The sequence below is a fragment of the Cheilinus undulatus genome, linkage group 20 (genome assembly GCF_018320785.1).
Source record: "Cheilinus undulatus linkage group 20, ASM1832078v1, whole genome shotgun sequence".
Classification (NCBI taxonomy): Eukaryota; Metazoa; Chordata; class Actinopteri; order Labriformes; family Labridae; genus Cheilinus; species Cheilinus undulatus.
In genome coordinates this window covers 630098-645926 of record NC_054884.1, presented here as the reverse complement: position 1 = coordinate 645926, position 15829 = coordinate 630098, and the positions used below count along the sequence as shown (strand labels likewise).

Genomic DNA, 15829 nt, shown 5'->3' with positions numbered 1-15829 from the left:
TTTGAAGTTGATTTGATGAAAATTGTTGCAATATGGTGAAAATAATGGCAGAATGTTAACATTAAGACTGTTCTTTATTTATCATTAACAGCTCAAACTTTTTCATGTATCATTTTACCATGTAAGTCACAAAAAGTGATGAAGGTGATGAAAATATATGTGATTTGTTCATTAAGCATTAAAAATGCAAGTAAATAAAAATATAATTGATGAAAATGTTTTTCAAGTGAAATCAAAGCGATGATTCAGTATAATCCATTTTCATCATTTACAGCATAAAATTTTAGTATTTTTTACCTAACACCAAAGAAGAACATCATTAAAATGGACATGTAGCTATGAGAGTAATGTGACGTTTCTTAGTCTACTATTCTGTTTTCTCCTGCCCTAAACCTGTGTTCTTCCTTTCTTTTTCCTTTTTCTTTTAACTGAAAAATTAACTTTGATTTGACACCACTGAGTTCTAACACCTCATCATCATACCTTTCTGCTCTAGCTGCTTTATAATAGTAACCACACCATTTCTTCTCGCTGTGCAGGCTACAGAGAGGGGTTTCTATGGAAACGAGGACGAGACAATGGCCAGTTTCTCAGCCGAAAGTTTGTCTTGTCTGAGAGAGAGGGAGCACTAAAATATTTCAACAAGCAGGATGTAAGTGGAACAGAACAGAGTTTTTTTTTTCTGTAAATCAGCAGCACAGTTAAATTTAGAAAAAGCCAGTCTTCCTCCTTATCCAGGATTTTAATACAAATCATGTTTTCTTTATGTCCACCAAAAAGGCAAGGGATCCTAAAGCAGTGATGAAAATTGAGACCCTCAATGCCACGTTCCAACCAGCCAAGATTGGCAACCCGTGCGGCCTGCAGATCACCTACCTAAGAGACAACAGCACAAGGAATATCTTTGTTTACCACGGCGATGCTAAGGTTTGATGTCTAAGACTTCTGCACAAATACAAACTTGTCTTTTTGTTCACAATACCTTTAAAAGCAATTCGGGATTTTCTTCAGTGTAGTGAAGTACATCCTTGCCAGGATTACAGCAGGGAAGCACCATCCTATCAGCACACTGATACAGGCAGGTGTTATCATAGCAGCAGCTAAGAACATCTCTGCCCTTTATATCATCCACACAACCAGGACCAGCTCAGTCCAGAGCAGGTCTTGGTGTTCTTCACAGATGATATCTAGATTTTTATCTATTTTTGGTGCTGATAAAAAGAGTTGGTAAATATTAGTTTATTAGTCTAACATCCTGCATCCCTAGATGATGAGTATTACTTTGTACTAACACAGGCTCAGGAGTATGACAACCTTTCATAAAGGTTATTAACTTGGAGTTTGAAATGTTCTAATTATTATTATTATTTGATTTAACAGTCAGATGTTAGAGTCTTTGAATAGTGATATATCCCAGCTTTCATTTTTAAAGAGTTTGGATAAAATGAGATGGACTTGCCTCACTATTCCCCTCACTTAGAGGACAGAAATAACTCCTCATTCACAGTCTATGAATTCTTGTACAAAACTTCAATCCACATGTCATCCCAGTGTACAAGAGTCTTCAGAAAAAATGTATGTATATATATATATATATATATATATATATATATATATATATACACACACACTTTCTTTCTTTCTTCCTTTCTTTGGGATTGTTGGGTCTGTGTAACCCTTGCGGTTGTGTGTCATTGTTATGCAGCATGAACAAAGATGAGGAACAGAGGAGAGCGGCTGTAGGTGCTGCGTAAAAGGCGCACGAACCGTCAAAGAAAAGGGGAGGAAAGGGGCAGAAAATAACAGTGGGACAAGAGATCATGATAGAAAAATTAAAACTGAAGATTGTGCACGAGTCCAAAATCACGGGTCCGAGTCAAGCCTTGAGGCCTGCGCACGAGTCGAAGTCAAGTCTCAAGTCACTGATGTGTGCAACTTAAGTGCGACTCGAGTGCCCATCTCTGCGGAAGAGTGTACTCATGCTGGTCAAATGTACTGGACTTTGAGGCTCAAACGTACCCAGGCACAGTACAGATCGCCTAGTGTGAGTGCGCCCTAACTCAGTGCCGGTGTTTGTGTCCGTATATCATTCCAGAAAGTGTGGACTCCTCATTGATGGGCTGATTCTCAGGATGCTTTTCTGAGCATGACACCTGCACCAGGTTATGCAAATGAAATCAAACTAACTGCTTACGCCCTTTTTTTCATATTACATTCTCTGATCCCAACATTAATGGTAAAAGTCACAAAGATTTCTTGTTTATTTGATTTTGTTTAGAAAATGAACAATTTTTTCATTATTTGATATTCAGTTATCAATCAAATATTAAATAAATGAATGATACAGGGATTAATACAGGGGCACATATTCATTTCTATTCTTAAGTAAATAGATGGTGAGACAGAAACAGCACTGCTACCTCTGCTGGCTGAGCTGTGTTACTGCAGTCTGTGACAAAAGGAGTTCATCGGGTTCAGCGTCCCCTTTTGACCATTTTTGTGATGAAGAGTTACAGACCACACCGCGACATCCACATAGCTCCTACAGTTCAGAGAACTGTGTAAGGACAGATACTGTCTCAGTTTCAGTGTGACATGTTTCCAGAGTTATTTCTAGTTGTCGTTTTTCAGGAAATGGTCGACTGGTTCAATTCTATCAGAGCAGCCAGGTTCCACTACCTACAGGTAGCCTTCCCTGGAGCAAGCGATGAGGAGGTGGGGATGAAGGATCTTATCACATCATTTTAAAGCTTATTTTAGAGAAAATACATTCTAAGTAATGATTGTTTGTATCTTTTTCTACAGCTGGTTCCAAAACTGACTCGGAATTTCATGAAGGAAGGCTTTATGGAGAAAACAGGTCCAAAGGTTGTGCATGCAATTATTCCCTTAGAAAAGCTCTATGCAGGTCAGGTGTAATCTGGCTCCCATTATTTTTTCCCTTCAGGTAGTCTTACAGATTACAGACGATTCAGAAAACATGTTTAAATTCTTCAAGCAGTAACCAAAAAATGTCAAAGACACTATGGCAGGGGCGTCAAACTCAATCACAGCAGGGGCCAGATTCTGGATCCAGGTCTAACATGAGAGCCTAACAGGGTCCCCATTTAGCCACAAACTGTCAACCTCATTTCACCAGTAATAAAACATGAAAAAACAGCACTGATGATAAATCCATTGGAAATTCAAAAAGTAAAAATAGTAAGTTTAAAGGCTCAAATCTGAGATAAAAATTCCAATTTATTAGTTCAAAAGATCAGACCGCAATATATAAAATAAAAAATAATATTTTTAAAGAGCCAATATATGAGGAGAAAGTTGAAATCATAAGTTTGAAAGGTCAGAATATGAGATCAAATTTGAAATCATGAGTTTAAAAGTCAAACTGTGACTTAGACCCAAAAGTGGGAGTGTACAAGGTCAAAATATGTTATAAAAATCAAAAATTATTTGTTCGAAATATGAGAAAAAAATCGAAATCATTTTTTTTTAAGTCCAAGTATGGGATTAAAAAGCCAAAGCGAGGAGCTGAAAAGGTCAAAATATGACTAAAAAATTTAAATTGTGAACCTTAAAGATAAAAATGTGACATATAAAGTCCAAATTCTGAGTTGAAAAGGTCAAAGTATAAAATGAAAAGTCAAATCATGAGTTTGAGTCATAATCTTGAGATGCAAAATTGAAAATATGAAATAAAAACAATTTATTTAGAGTTTTATGGCTTGACAAGGATATTTTAAATAATCAAGTTGAAGTTTACATTTATTATACTGGAGGAAATCTGCAGACCTCATACTGGTGGGCCAGTTAGAATACAAATATGATATGCTGTTGTGGGCCTGGCATCATCAGTCCACGGGCCGGATTTGGCCCCTGGGCCTTAAGTTTGACACCCCTGCTCTATTGTAAAAAAACAAACAAAAAACAAGTCTTTTTTTTCCTGTTCACTACATCTACTATGTAGGTTAACAAAAATACATATTATATCTTTAAATTCTCTATTTGATTATGGGCTTCATTATGAAAGGAATATCATGCATTTCTGTGTACATGCAGACATTCTTTAGACATTTATTTCAGTTGTTTAGTTTTCCTTCACAGCACACAGAGGGCTTCAAGAAGAGGTGGTTCACTATGGATGACAGGAGACTCATGTACTTCAAAGATCCCCTGGTAAGAAGAGCACTGCACCCTCAGACCTGGATTTTCACTGAGTTTCCAAACATCTAGCTCATGCTCTCTCTATGTCCCAGGATGCCTATGCCCGTGGTGAGGTGTTCATCGGCAGTAAGGAGAACAGCTACACAGTCCTGTCGGGCTTGCCCCCATCTGCACAGGGCTACCATTGGAACCATGGCATCACCATAGTCACACCAGACAGGAAGTTTCTGTTTGCCTGTGAGACAGAGGCTGAGCAACAGGATTGGATAGCTGCATTTCAGAGGGTAATAAATCGTCCAATGAGACCACAGGAATATGCAGGTAAGAACAAAACTTCACATTTCCACCCTGCAGTAATAGTTTAAGAAGAAATTATTCTGTGAATTAAGATCTTTGCACACTGAGCCAGTTTTTATTAAGATCCATAATTCAGTAAAAAACTTAAAAGCTCAGAAACCTTACACACCGAGTCCAATTCTACTACTTTAAGAAGTTAAAATGATGTTATGGTTCTTACACTCCATATAAAACAAAACAAACAAAAAAAAAACACTGGGTCCATTCTGACAGAGCCTTTCACATATTTAGATCAGGGGTGTCAAACTCAAGGCCCTGGGACCAAATCTGGCCCTTGGAACAGTTATACCCGGTCTACAGGTTCATATCATGTTTTTATTATAATCAGCCCACTGGTTTGAGGTCTACAGATTTCCTCCAGTATAAAAATGTAAATTTAATTTTGATGGTTTAAAATATCCTTGTTAAATCACAAAAAATGGAAAAACTAAAGAGTAAAAATTATCAGCTAAAATGTCTGGAATGTGAGAAAATAAAATTTTTCAAATTTCATCTCATGTTTTGACCTTCCAACTCCTAACTTTGACTTTTAATGTCATATTTCTACATTCTAGATTCAAAATGTATGATTTGTGTATGATTTGTGTTGCGATACGTAGATCAAAAGATTAATGTAGGACCCAAAATGCAGAACCAGAAACAGATAAAGCAGTTAAACAGATTTGTTATGGGAATAACAGGAGGTAAGGGGGGGAATCCAGGGTCCAGGGTGTGAGAGGGAATCCATGAGGACATGAGGGCTAGAGGCTAGAGGCTAGAGGCTTTGTGAGGGGAGGCTGGTGAGTGAATCTGGGAAGAGAGTGAGGCAGTGTGGCAGATAGTGGGCTTAGCACTGGTGGCTCGTGGAGGCTCTGGAAGAGACGGAGGGAGAGCAGGATTAGTCCCAGGAAAAACACACGTAGTAGAAATCTCAACGAAAGACTCGAAGTTAGCAACAAAGCACTAGGAGGTGGCCAATACCACATTGAGATGCGGGAATAATCTGGCGCTGGTGAGAACTCAGAGCAGAGCTTGAGAGCTGGTAGTGATTGCTGTGATCATCAGGTGTGCAGGTGCCAGGAGAGCCAGTGCAAAGTGAGATGCCCAATCTCTGTAAAGAGGGAAAACAGAACTCCACGCAAAAAATAGTCAAACCAGAACTTGTCAAAATAAAAGCAACATGCTGCAATCACCACAATTTAAACTCATATTTTGATCTTTTAAACTCGTGATTTCAACTTTCCATCTCATAAACATTCTTTTAAAAAACATTATTTTGACTTTGAATAATGTGTTTTTACCTTTTAAATCTCAGAGTTTGAGCTCTTGACTAAAACTAGACTCACACTAACAAAAATAGATTTGTGATGACTAAAACTACAGTGACACTAACAAAAATAGATCTGTGATGACTAAAACTAGACTGGGACTAACAAAAATAGATCTGTGATGACTAAAACTAGACTGAGACTAACAAAAATAGATCTGTGATGACTAAAACTAGACAGAGACTAACAAAAATAGATCTGTGATGACTAAAACTAGACTGAGACTAACAAAAATAGATCTGTGATGACTAAAACTAGACTGAGACTAACAAAAATAGATCTGTGATGACTAAAACTAGACTGGGACTAACAAAAATAGATCTGTGATGACTAAAACTAGACTGAGACTAACAAAAATAGATCTGTGATGACTAAAACTAGACAGAGACTAACAAAAATAGATCTGTGATGACTAAAACTACAGTGACACTAACAAAAATAGATCTGCGATGACTAAAACTAGACAGAGACTAACAAAAATAGATCTGTGATGACTAAAACTAGACTGAGAATAATAAAAATGACTTAAACTAGACTGAGACTAACAAAAATGACTAAAACTAGACTGAGACTAACAAAAATAGATCTGTGATGACTAAAACTACAGTGAGACTAACAAAAATAGATCTGTGATGACTAAAACTACAGTGAGACTAACAAAAATAGATCTGTGATGACTAAAACTAGACTGAGACTAACAAAAATAGATCTGTGATGACTAAAACTAGACTGAGACTAACAAAAATAGATCTGTGATGACTAAAACTAGACTGAGACTAACAAAAATAGATCTGTGATGACTAAAACTAGACTAGACTAACAAAAATACATCTGTGATGACTAAAACTACACTAAAAAAAATAGATCTGTGATGACTAAAACTAGACTGAGACTAACAAAAATAGATCTGTGATGACTAAAACTAGACTGAGACTAACAAAAATAGATCTGTGATGACTAAAACTAGACTGAGACTAACAAAAATAGATCTGTGATGACTAAAACTACAGTGAGACTAACAAAAATAGATCTGTGATGACTAAAACTAGACTGAGACAATCAAAAATAGATCTGTGATGACTAAAACTACAGTGAGACTAACAAAAATAGATCTGTGATGACTAAAACTAGACTGAGACTAACAATAATAGATCTGTGATGACTAAAACTAGACTGAGACTAACAAAAATAGATCTGTGATGACTAAAACTAGACTGAGACAATCAAAAATAGATCTGTGATGACTAAAACTAGACTGAGACTAACAAAAATAGATCTGTGATGACTAAAACTAGACTGAGACTAACAATAATAGATCTGTGATGACTAAAACTAGACTGAGAATAATAAAAATGACTTAAACTAGACTGAGACTAACAAAAATGACTAAAACTAGACTGAGACAATCAAAAATAGATCTGTGATGACTAAAACTAGACTGAGACAAACAAAAATAGATCTGTGATGACTAAAACTAGACTGAGACTAACAAAAATAGATCTGTGATGACTAAAACTACAGTGAGACTAACAAAAATAGATCTGTGATGACTAAAACTAGACTGAGACAATCAAAAATAGATCTGTGATGACTAAAACTAGACTGAGACTAACAATAATAGATCTGTGATGACTAAAACTAGACTGAGACTAACAAAAATAGATCTGTGATGACTAAAACTAGACTGAGACAATCAAAAATAGATCTGTGATGACTAAAACTAGACTGAGACTAACAAAAATAGATCTGTGATGACTAAAACTACAGTGAGACTAACAAAAATAGATCTGTGATGACTAAAACTAGACTGAGACTAACAAAAATAGATCTGTGATGACTAAAACTAGACTGAGACTAACAATAATAGATCTGTGATGACTAAAACTAGACTGAGAATAATAAAAATGACTTAAACTAGACTGAGACTAACAAAAATGACTAAAACTAGACTGAGACAATCAAAAATAGATCTGTGATGACTAAAACTAGACTGAGACAATCAAAAATAGATCTGTGATGACTAAAACTAGACTGAGACTAACAAAAATAGATCTGTGATGACTAAAACTACAGTGAGACTAACAAAAATAGATCTGTGATGACTAAAACTAGACTGAGACAATCAAAAATAGATCTGTGATGACTAAAACTAGACTGAGACTAACAATAATAGATCTGTGATGACTAAAACTAGACTGAGACTAACAAAAATAGATCTGTGATGACTAAAACTAGACTGAGACAATCAAAAATAGATCTGTGATGACTAAAACTAGACTGAGACTAACAAAAATAGATCTGTGATGACTAAAACTACAGTGAGACTAACAAAAATAGATCTGTGATGACTAAAACTACAGTGAGACTAACAAAAATAGATCTGTGATGACTAAAACTACAGTGAGACTAACAAAAATAGATCTGTGATGACTAAAACTAGACTGAGACTAACAATAATAGATCTGTGATGACTAAAACTAGACTGAGACTAACAAAAATAGATCTGTGATGACTAAAACTAGACTGAGACAATCAAAAATAGATCTGTGATGACTAAAACTACAGTGAGACTAACAAAAATAGATCTGTGATGACTAAAACTAGACTGAGACAATCAAAAATAGATCTGTGATGACTAAAACTACAGTGAGACTAACAAAAATAGATCTGTGATGACTAAAACTAGACTGAGACTAACAATAATAGATCTGTGATGACTAAAACTAGACTGAGACTAACAATAATAGATCTGTGATGACTAAAACTAGACTGAGACAATCAAAAATAGATCTGTGATGACTAAAACTACAGTGAGACTAACAAAAATAGATCTGTGATGACTAAAACTAGACTGAGACTAACAAAAATAGATCTGTGATGACTAAAACTAGACTGAGACTAACAAAAATAGATCTGTGATGACTAAAACTAGACTGAGACTAACAATAATAGATCTGTGATGACTAAAACTAGACTGAGAATAATAAAAATGACTTAAACTAGACTGAGACTAACAAAAATGACTAAAACTAGACTGAGACTAACAAAAATAGATCTGTGACTAGCAGGGCTTGACATTAACTTTTTTGCTCACCAGCCACGGTGGCTGGTGGTTCTGCAGAAGAGATATGGGTCAGACTGTTAGAGACAGTTTTCTAAGAGTTAAAACTCTCAGATTTTTATTTTCTTAATGATTCTCAAGTTTATGCTAAAACTAAAATACTGTTAACCAGCTGTTTATTAGAAAAAACTACAGCAGATTACAAGAACATCTCTAATTTTCACTCTGACAAATCTTCACCGGAGAATATTAAGTGTCCAACTTTTCCTGTCCTTTGCTCTATACTGTACGGAGGAAGTGTTTTCATACGTGTGTCTAATACTAATTAAAATATCTCTTCAAATAATAGATGACTTACATTTGGTGGTGAAGCTCACATTTGGAGAACATTAAACAACGGATGTATAATATAAGAAGAAAAAAAAATCACCATTTAGTTGAATTCTTTTGGACTCCTAAGTGATCAGTTACAGATTTTAATCCTTCTGCCTCTGTTTCTCACTGCCTCAGTGAACTTATTTAAAGTTTCAGAGTTTCTTTCGTCTTTTATAACCGTTAATTATCGATTTATGGTAAATTTATAATTAACCCTGAATATACAAAGGTTTAAAATTTTCAATAACATTTAAAGTATGCGCACCTTTGCAGAGGTTTTTTATCATTAAGATTGCTCTCAACAAACAAAGAATATAGATGGAGTATTAATTAAACAATATTTAGACACACCGCCCGCCCTGGCTCGCACAAGCGACAGAAACACACGGCTGGAGCGCGCACACACACATAAACGACACTCATGCACATGGAACTTTAAAGCAGAAAGAGAAAGTTCAGGTCTGAGTTTATCCTGCAAATTCTGAAACATTTTCCCTAATCAGATAGAAGCCTTCAGTCTAACCAACATGTCAGTGCTAGTGTGTGTCAGTATATGTCTGTGAGTGTCACGTTTTTGTGCGTCATACAGCATCAAAGCCCTTGGCGCTGCGTAAAATACGCACAAATGGATGAAGATTCCAGCCACTTTTCAGTTATTTTGGAGGGAAATTTGAGCCTTTATGTGCCAAACAGCCTCTCTGTAACAAGTCTAAACCATAAGGGCTAACTGACAAGCACTTTCAGAGTAAAGCATAAGTTGTGACTCTGATAAATTCAACCCGCTGCTACCTGCCAAAGCTGAAATCCACCCGCATTTGGCTAGTTGGCGGGTGTCAATGTCAAGCCCTGGTGACAAGTAAAACTAGACTGAGACTAACAAAAATAGATCTGTGATGACTAAAACTAGACTGGGACTAACGAAAATAGATCTGTGATGACTAAAACTAGACTGAGACTAACAAAAATAGATCTGTGATGACTAAAACTAGACTGAGACTAACAAAAATAGATCTGTGATGACTAAAACTAGACAGAGACAATCAAAAATAGATCTGTGATGACTAAAACTAGACTGAGACTAACAAAAATAGATCTGTGATGACTAAAACTAGACTGAGACTAACAAAAATAGATCTGTGATGACTAAAACTAGACTGAGACTAACAAAAATAGATCTGTGATGACTAAAACTAGACTGAGACTAGCAAAAATAGATCTGTGATGACTAAAACTAGACTGAGACTAACCAAAATAGATCTGTGATGACTAAAACTAGACTGAGACTAACAAAAATAGATCTGTGATGACTTAAACTAGACTGAGACTAACAAAAATAGATCTGTGATGACTAAAACTAGACTGAGACTAACCAAAATAGATCTGTGATGACTAAAACTAGACTGAGACTAACAAAAATAGATCTGTGATGACTTAAACTAGACTGAGACTAACAAAAATAGATCTGTGATGACTTAAACTAGACTGAGACTAACAAAAATAGATCTGTGATGACTTAAACTAGACTGAGACTAACCAAAATAGATCTGTGATGACTAAAACTAGACTGAGACTAACAAAAATAGATCTGTGATGACTTAAACTAGACTGAGACTAACAAAAATAGATCTGTGATGACTTAAACTAGACTGAGACTAACAAAAATAGATCTGTGATGACTTAAACTAGACTGAGACTAACAAAAATAGATCTGTGATGACTAAAACTAGACTGAGACTAACCAAAATAGATCTGTGATGACTAAAACTAGACTGAGACAATCAAAAATAGATCTGTGATGACTAAAACTAGACTGAGACTAACAAAAATAGATCTGTGATGACTTAAACTAGACTGAGACTAACAAAAATAGATCTGTGATGACTTAAACTAGACTGAGACTAACAAAAATAGATCTGTGATGACTAAAACTAGACTGAGACTAACCAAAATAGATCTGTGATGACTAAAACTAGACTGAGACAATCAAAAATAGATCTGTGATGACTTAAACTAGACTGAGACTAACAAAAATAGATCTGTGATGACTAAAACTAGACTGAGACTAACAAAAATAGATCTGTGATGACTAAAACTAGACTGAGACAATCAAAAATAGATCTGTGATGACTAAAACTAGACTGAGACTAACAAAAATAGATCTGTGATGACTAAAACTAGACTGAGACTAACAAAAATAGATCTGTGATGACTTAAACTAGACTGAGACTAACAAAAATAGATCTGTGATGACTAAAACTACAGTGACACTAACAAAAATAGATCTGTGATGACTAAAACTAGACTGAGACAATCAAAAATAGATCTGTGATGACTAAAACTACAGTGACACTAACAAAAATAGATCTGTGATGACTAAAACTAGACTGAGACAATCAAAAATAGATCTGTGATGACTAAAACTAGGCCACACTCAACCAAACAACAACATACCATAACCATGTTATGTGAGGTTTATCACAATTTCCAAGAGGAAAGAAATATTATTTGAGTTTACATACACTTTAGTTTTTCAGTGTTTATTCAGAACTTGCATGTTTTTTACTTTTGTATTCCCTATGCACAAATAAGTTATTATTGTGCAAATTTTTTATTTTCAGATGTTTTATTGCTCAAAAATGTGAGGTGACTTATCAAATATGTTCACATGGGCATGAAAATAATTATTAAAATTGTCAACAGGTTATTTGTGTATTTCTACTTCTTACTGAATCAACATTGAAGCATTTAAGTCAATACTGAATTGAATCGATATTGAATCAAACCGGAACCTAAAGAATCGAGATCGAATTGAATCGTGAGGTTCTTAACAATGCCCAGCCCTAATTCGTTGTACATTGGGCAAATGACCAGTAAATGCCAGTATTAGTTATAAAAATGTCATATTGGAAATAATTTTACATTTATGTTAATATTATACCGTGAAACATTTGACTATTGATATTAATTATCTGGTTAGATATTAATGATATAGCAGAACATTTACAATACATTTAATATAAAAACAACTATGTACCTGTTCTTTTGTATAATTGTTTGTTGCTTGGTTTGTTTGTGCAGTTGAGGCCCATTTCAAACACAAGCCTTGAAGCCCTCAGGGGGCCGTGATCCACCTGGCCTTACCCAGTCTCATTCAGACCAGAGCCAATCCTGATGTGGGACCATGGATCTAGGTTGGGGGGGGGGGCTGGGAGTGTGCAGGAGGGTCCTAAGATGGTAAAGAAGATAAAGACACAAAGGTACACATGTCTATTTGTGTGGAGAAAACTTGAACTCCCATTGGACGATGGTGATGCTGTCATCATCTGGCTGCTGTGTGCTGTACGTAATCCTCCATACTGCCGTGTCTTTCCCTGTCCCCTCTCCCTGCACTGACGTGGAACTCTCCTGTAAGTATGTAATCTAGAGTCATTTCACTGGATGTTGAATAAAGACGATGCAATGTGGATTTATTGAATGTACAGTTTTGATGACAGTGACTAACAGTGTATGTGGAGTGTAAAGTTTTTGTTGAGGTTGACCCTCTGGCCCTGAAACCCTGCTAAAGCTGAACCTACAAAGTGCTGTTAACAACAAATATGCATAAACCAGATCACCGTTGCTGTTACTGTAGCCAGAGGAGGCTGATCTGCATCTAGACAGGGTCTTTTTCAAACCTCAGTGGGACAGCTGTGCTCTTCTTTCTATGTATTTTTGAACCTCCTCAGTCATTGTAGACCGTTCTCGCTGCTTTAAAGGATTGTAATGTGACTGAATTGTAACACATCTCTGAGTTTTGATTGCATCTGTTTTGTGTTGGCTCTCATATTGATGGTTTGTTTTATTATAAAAACCTGATTTAACATGAATACATCATTTTCTTACAACCTGTTGCTTTTATTGGATTTGTGCTCAAACATTTAAATACACCTGTTTCTTTTAAATATGATCATTTTAAGTCAACTTTGGTAGAGCAAATGATCAAACTGGTGTTTTATTCATGTCCTCATTCTTTAGATGAATAACTCATTTTATTTTTCAGCTTTGTTTGTGTCTAAATAAACTTCAGTATGAGCCATATTCCTGCATTTATAGTGCAAGGCATGCACATTACACAGACATTTTTTTGTACTGGTGATGTCAAGCATTTCATTTGGTAAAATATAACATACCCAAGTTGAAATAAACCAGAGGATCTTTAAATCCTGTTAAAAAATTTAAAAGACAATTCTTATTGCATTTTGCATGTTTTGTGCACAGGCAGATACATCCATTTATCTAGTAGAGGTGCTTATGTTAGTTTATAATGGTCAAAAAGAATGTTCTGCACTTTCCTACTGAAGACTTGATGACAACTTGATAAGGTGGCAAATTAAAAAAGGACTGTACTGATAGAACAGGATGAAAACAACTTCAGATTATCTTATCACAAAAATCAATTCTCTCTTTTTATACCTGAACTGTATTATTGTCACTCTTTGACATGAGCATTGTGATTTTGCAACTTATGTTTGATATACTCTCTTAGACGTCTCCGTCTCAGGAAAAGATGAGGGTTCAAAGTTCACATCCCAGCTCTGAAGAGCAGTATTATGCTGTCAGGTATTACAAAATAAAGGAGGGTTATTGGTCACTGATACCTCAAAATACCTCCTGATACCTCCTTTTCATCATTTTTATCACCAATTTTAACACATTTTTACCATTTAACACCTATTTTTGTCAGTTTTAAACTTTTTTTCCACCATTTTTTGCCCTTGTTAACCCATTGTAGCAACTTTTAAACCATGTAAGTCTTTTTTTAAACAAAGGGGATTTACATTTTTAAGAATGCTATTTACTACACAAATGATTAAAAAAGAGATTTGTTTCTTTGATAAGTGGTTATTTTTTTCACATTAAATATGAAATATGGATATCACTGCTCAACTTCACAATGGACCATGGTTTTGTTGACCTCCATGGTCCCCCAGTTTGGCCGGGCTCCAAAAAGCTCTTTCATTTATTCCCCTAATGGGCAGCCTTGTCTCCACATGACTATTCTAGAATGGCAATGGCTGTGTTCAACCACCTTCAGGTACAGTGGGGGTCCCCGGTCTCTGGCACCTTTATTTTGGGGGTCGCAGGATGAAAAGGTGGAGAACCACTGGTCTAAGGGAACTGGAGCTACTAAGCTGCAGCAGCAGCCAGGACTGGCCCAACAATAACAGCGAGCAGTTTTAAAAACAAGGCTTTACAAAGAGCTTTGACATGTGCAGAGGCAAACAGAAGAACCAAGCAACAGATCAAAGAAAACAACAAATGGCACCCAACGTCCACAGAAGCCAAGCAACTAAAACAATCCTGGTTGTTCTAAGGTCAAACCTTTCAAAATGAATATTTCAGCACCCTGACCGACAACATCATCGTCTGTTGAAAAAAGGGAGCTGCATTAATAAGGGATGTGGTATGCGCTTGCACCAGTAGAGGGCAGGATAGGCAAATTGGTAGGCTAAAGAACCTGAATATCTCACTGCCAAAAAATAAATGTTGCTGACTAAACGTGCAAGGTGTACACAGACTGACATACATAACAATACAAGAAGCATGATGAGACACATGAATAAACCATCTTTTAACTTTCTCCAGGTTAGGCAATGTCCAGATGAATGATAATCCTGCTCTCACTGTGGCAGGGTGTGCAGAGATCTCTCTCTGAGAGTGGGCAGCGAAGTGAGCACAGGAGTTGATCATCTGCAGGTTTATACTGGGGCATCATTTGGGGCCCACATTGCTACAGCGTGGTGCCCTGGCGTAGCTAGGCCAGTGTGGGCATTCTATCTGGACTGCACAAGAACAGGCTGGGGGCTACCACACCAGGCAGGACATTACAACAGTGTGATGGGTAGGGAAGGCACAACCAGGGAACTGGCACAGTGTACAGGAACATCTGTGCACAGGATGGACTGGAGGTCCTGGGGCCTAGATGGATGCTTTCTAAGGTGGTGAACAAGTAAACAAAGATCATGTAAAGATTCATACGAGGGCAGAGAAAAATCAAGAGTGGCATTTTCATAAACAGAAGCAACCAGAATGGTCTGAGCCCTTGTGAAGGAAATCTGAGGAAGCAATGAGTTAAGAGCATATGTTTTGAGCACAAGCAGAGAATTTAACCACAAGGAGCAAAAAAGCAAGTTTTAATGGAAAATCTGAAGGGGAAAAAAAAAATCTTAGCCCAAAATCAATAAGCCATGCTCTCAGAACATTAATTGTGCTTAAGAGTTTTGCAATTTTAACAACTCTGGCATATAAATGTGCGGTACAAAATGCAAATTATAATGTGGAAACCACCATCCAAGTTTTTGAATAAGGTCAATGAATTGTGTAGTGTTATGTAGCCTAGCCAGTGTTAATTTCGACTACAGCCTTTTTTCCATGGCTAAGACTAACAAAAATCGATCTGTGATGACTTAAAGTCAGTTTAGTTGTCATCAAGATGATTAAAATAGACTAAAATGTAACATACTTTTCGTCTGACATTCTAAATTTGTGATATTTCTCCACTGTGGGTAAATCTGTCAAAAACAATGCA

At 36.2% G+C, this 15829-nt stretch overlaps 1 protein-coding gene across 1 annotated transcript in view; it reads left to right on the top strand.

The window, feature by feature from the left end:
- The window catches only part of LOC121528480 (arf-GAP with dual PH domain-containing protein 1-like), a 66942-nt gene extending 53612 nt beyond the window's left edge, over window positions 1-13330 (top strand). Inside the window, exons 5-11 of the mRNA XM_041815961.1 lie at window positions 540-652; window positions 781-927; window positions 2632-2715; window positions 2806-2868; window positions 4102-4173; window positions 4254-4482; window positions 12340-13330. Coding sequence (XP_041671895.1) covers window positions 540-652; window positions 781-927; window positions 2632-2715; window positions 2806-2868; window positions 4102-4173; window positions 4254-4482; window positions 12340-12368 — 737 coding nt within the window. The 3' untranslated portion in view covers window positions 12369-13330. The remainder of the gene's footprint in view (window positions 1-539; window positions 653-780; window positions 928-2631; window positions 2716-2805; window positions 2869-4101; window positions 4174-4253; window positions 4483-12339) is intronic.
- Window positions 13331-15829: the final 2499 nt, after the last annotated feature.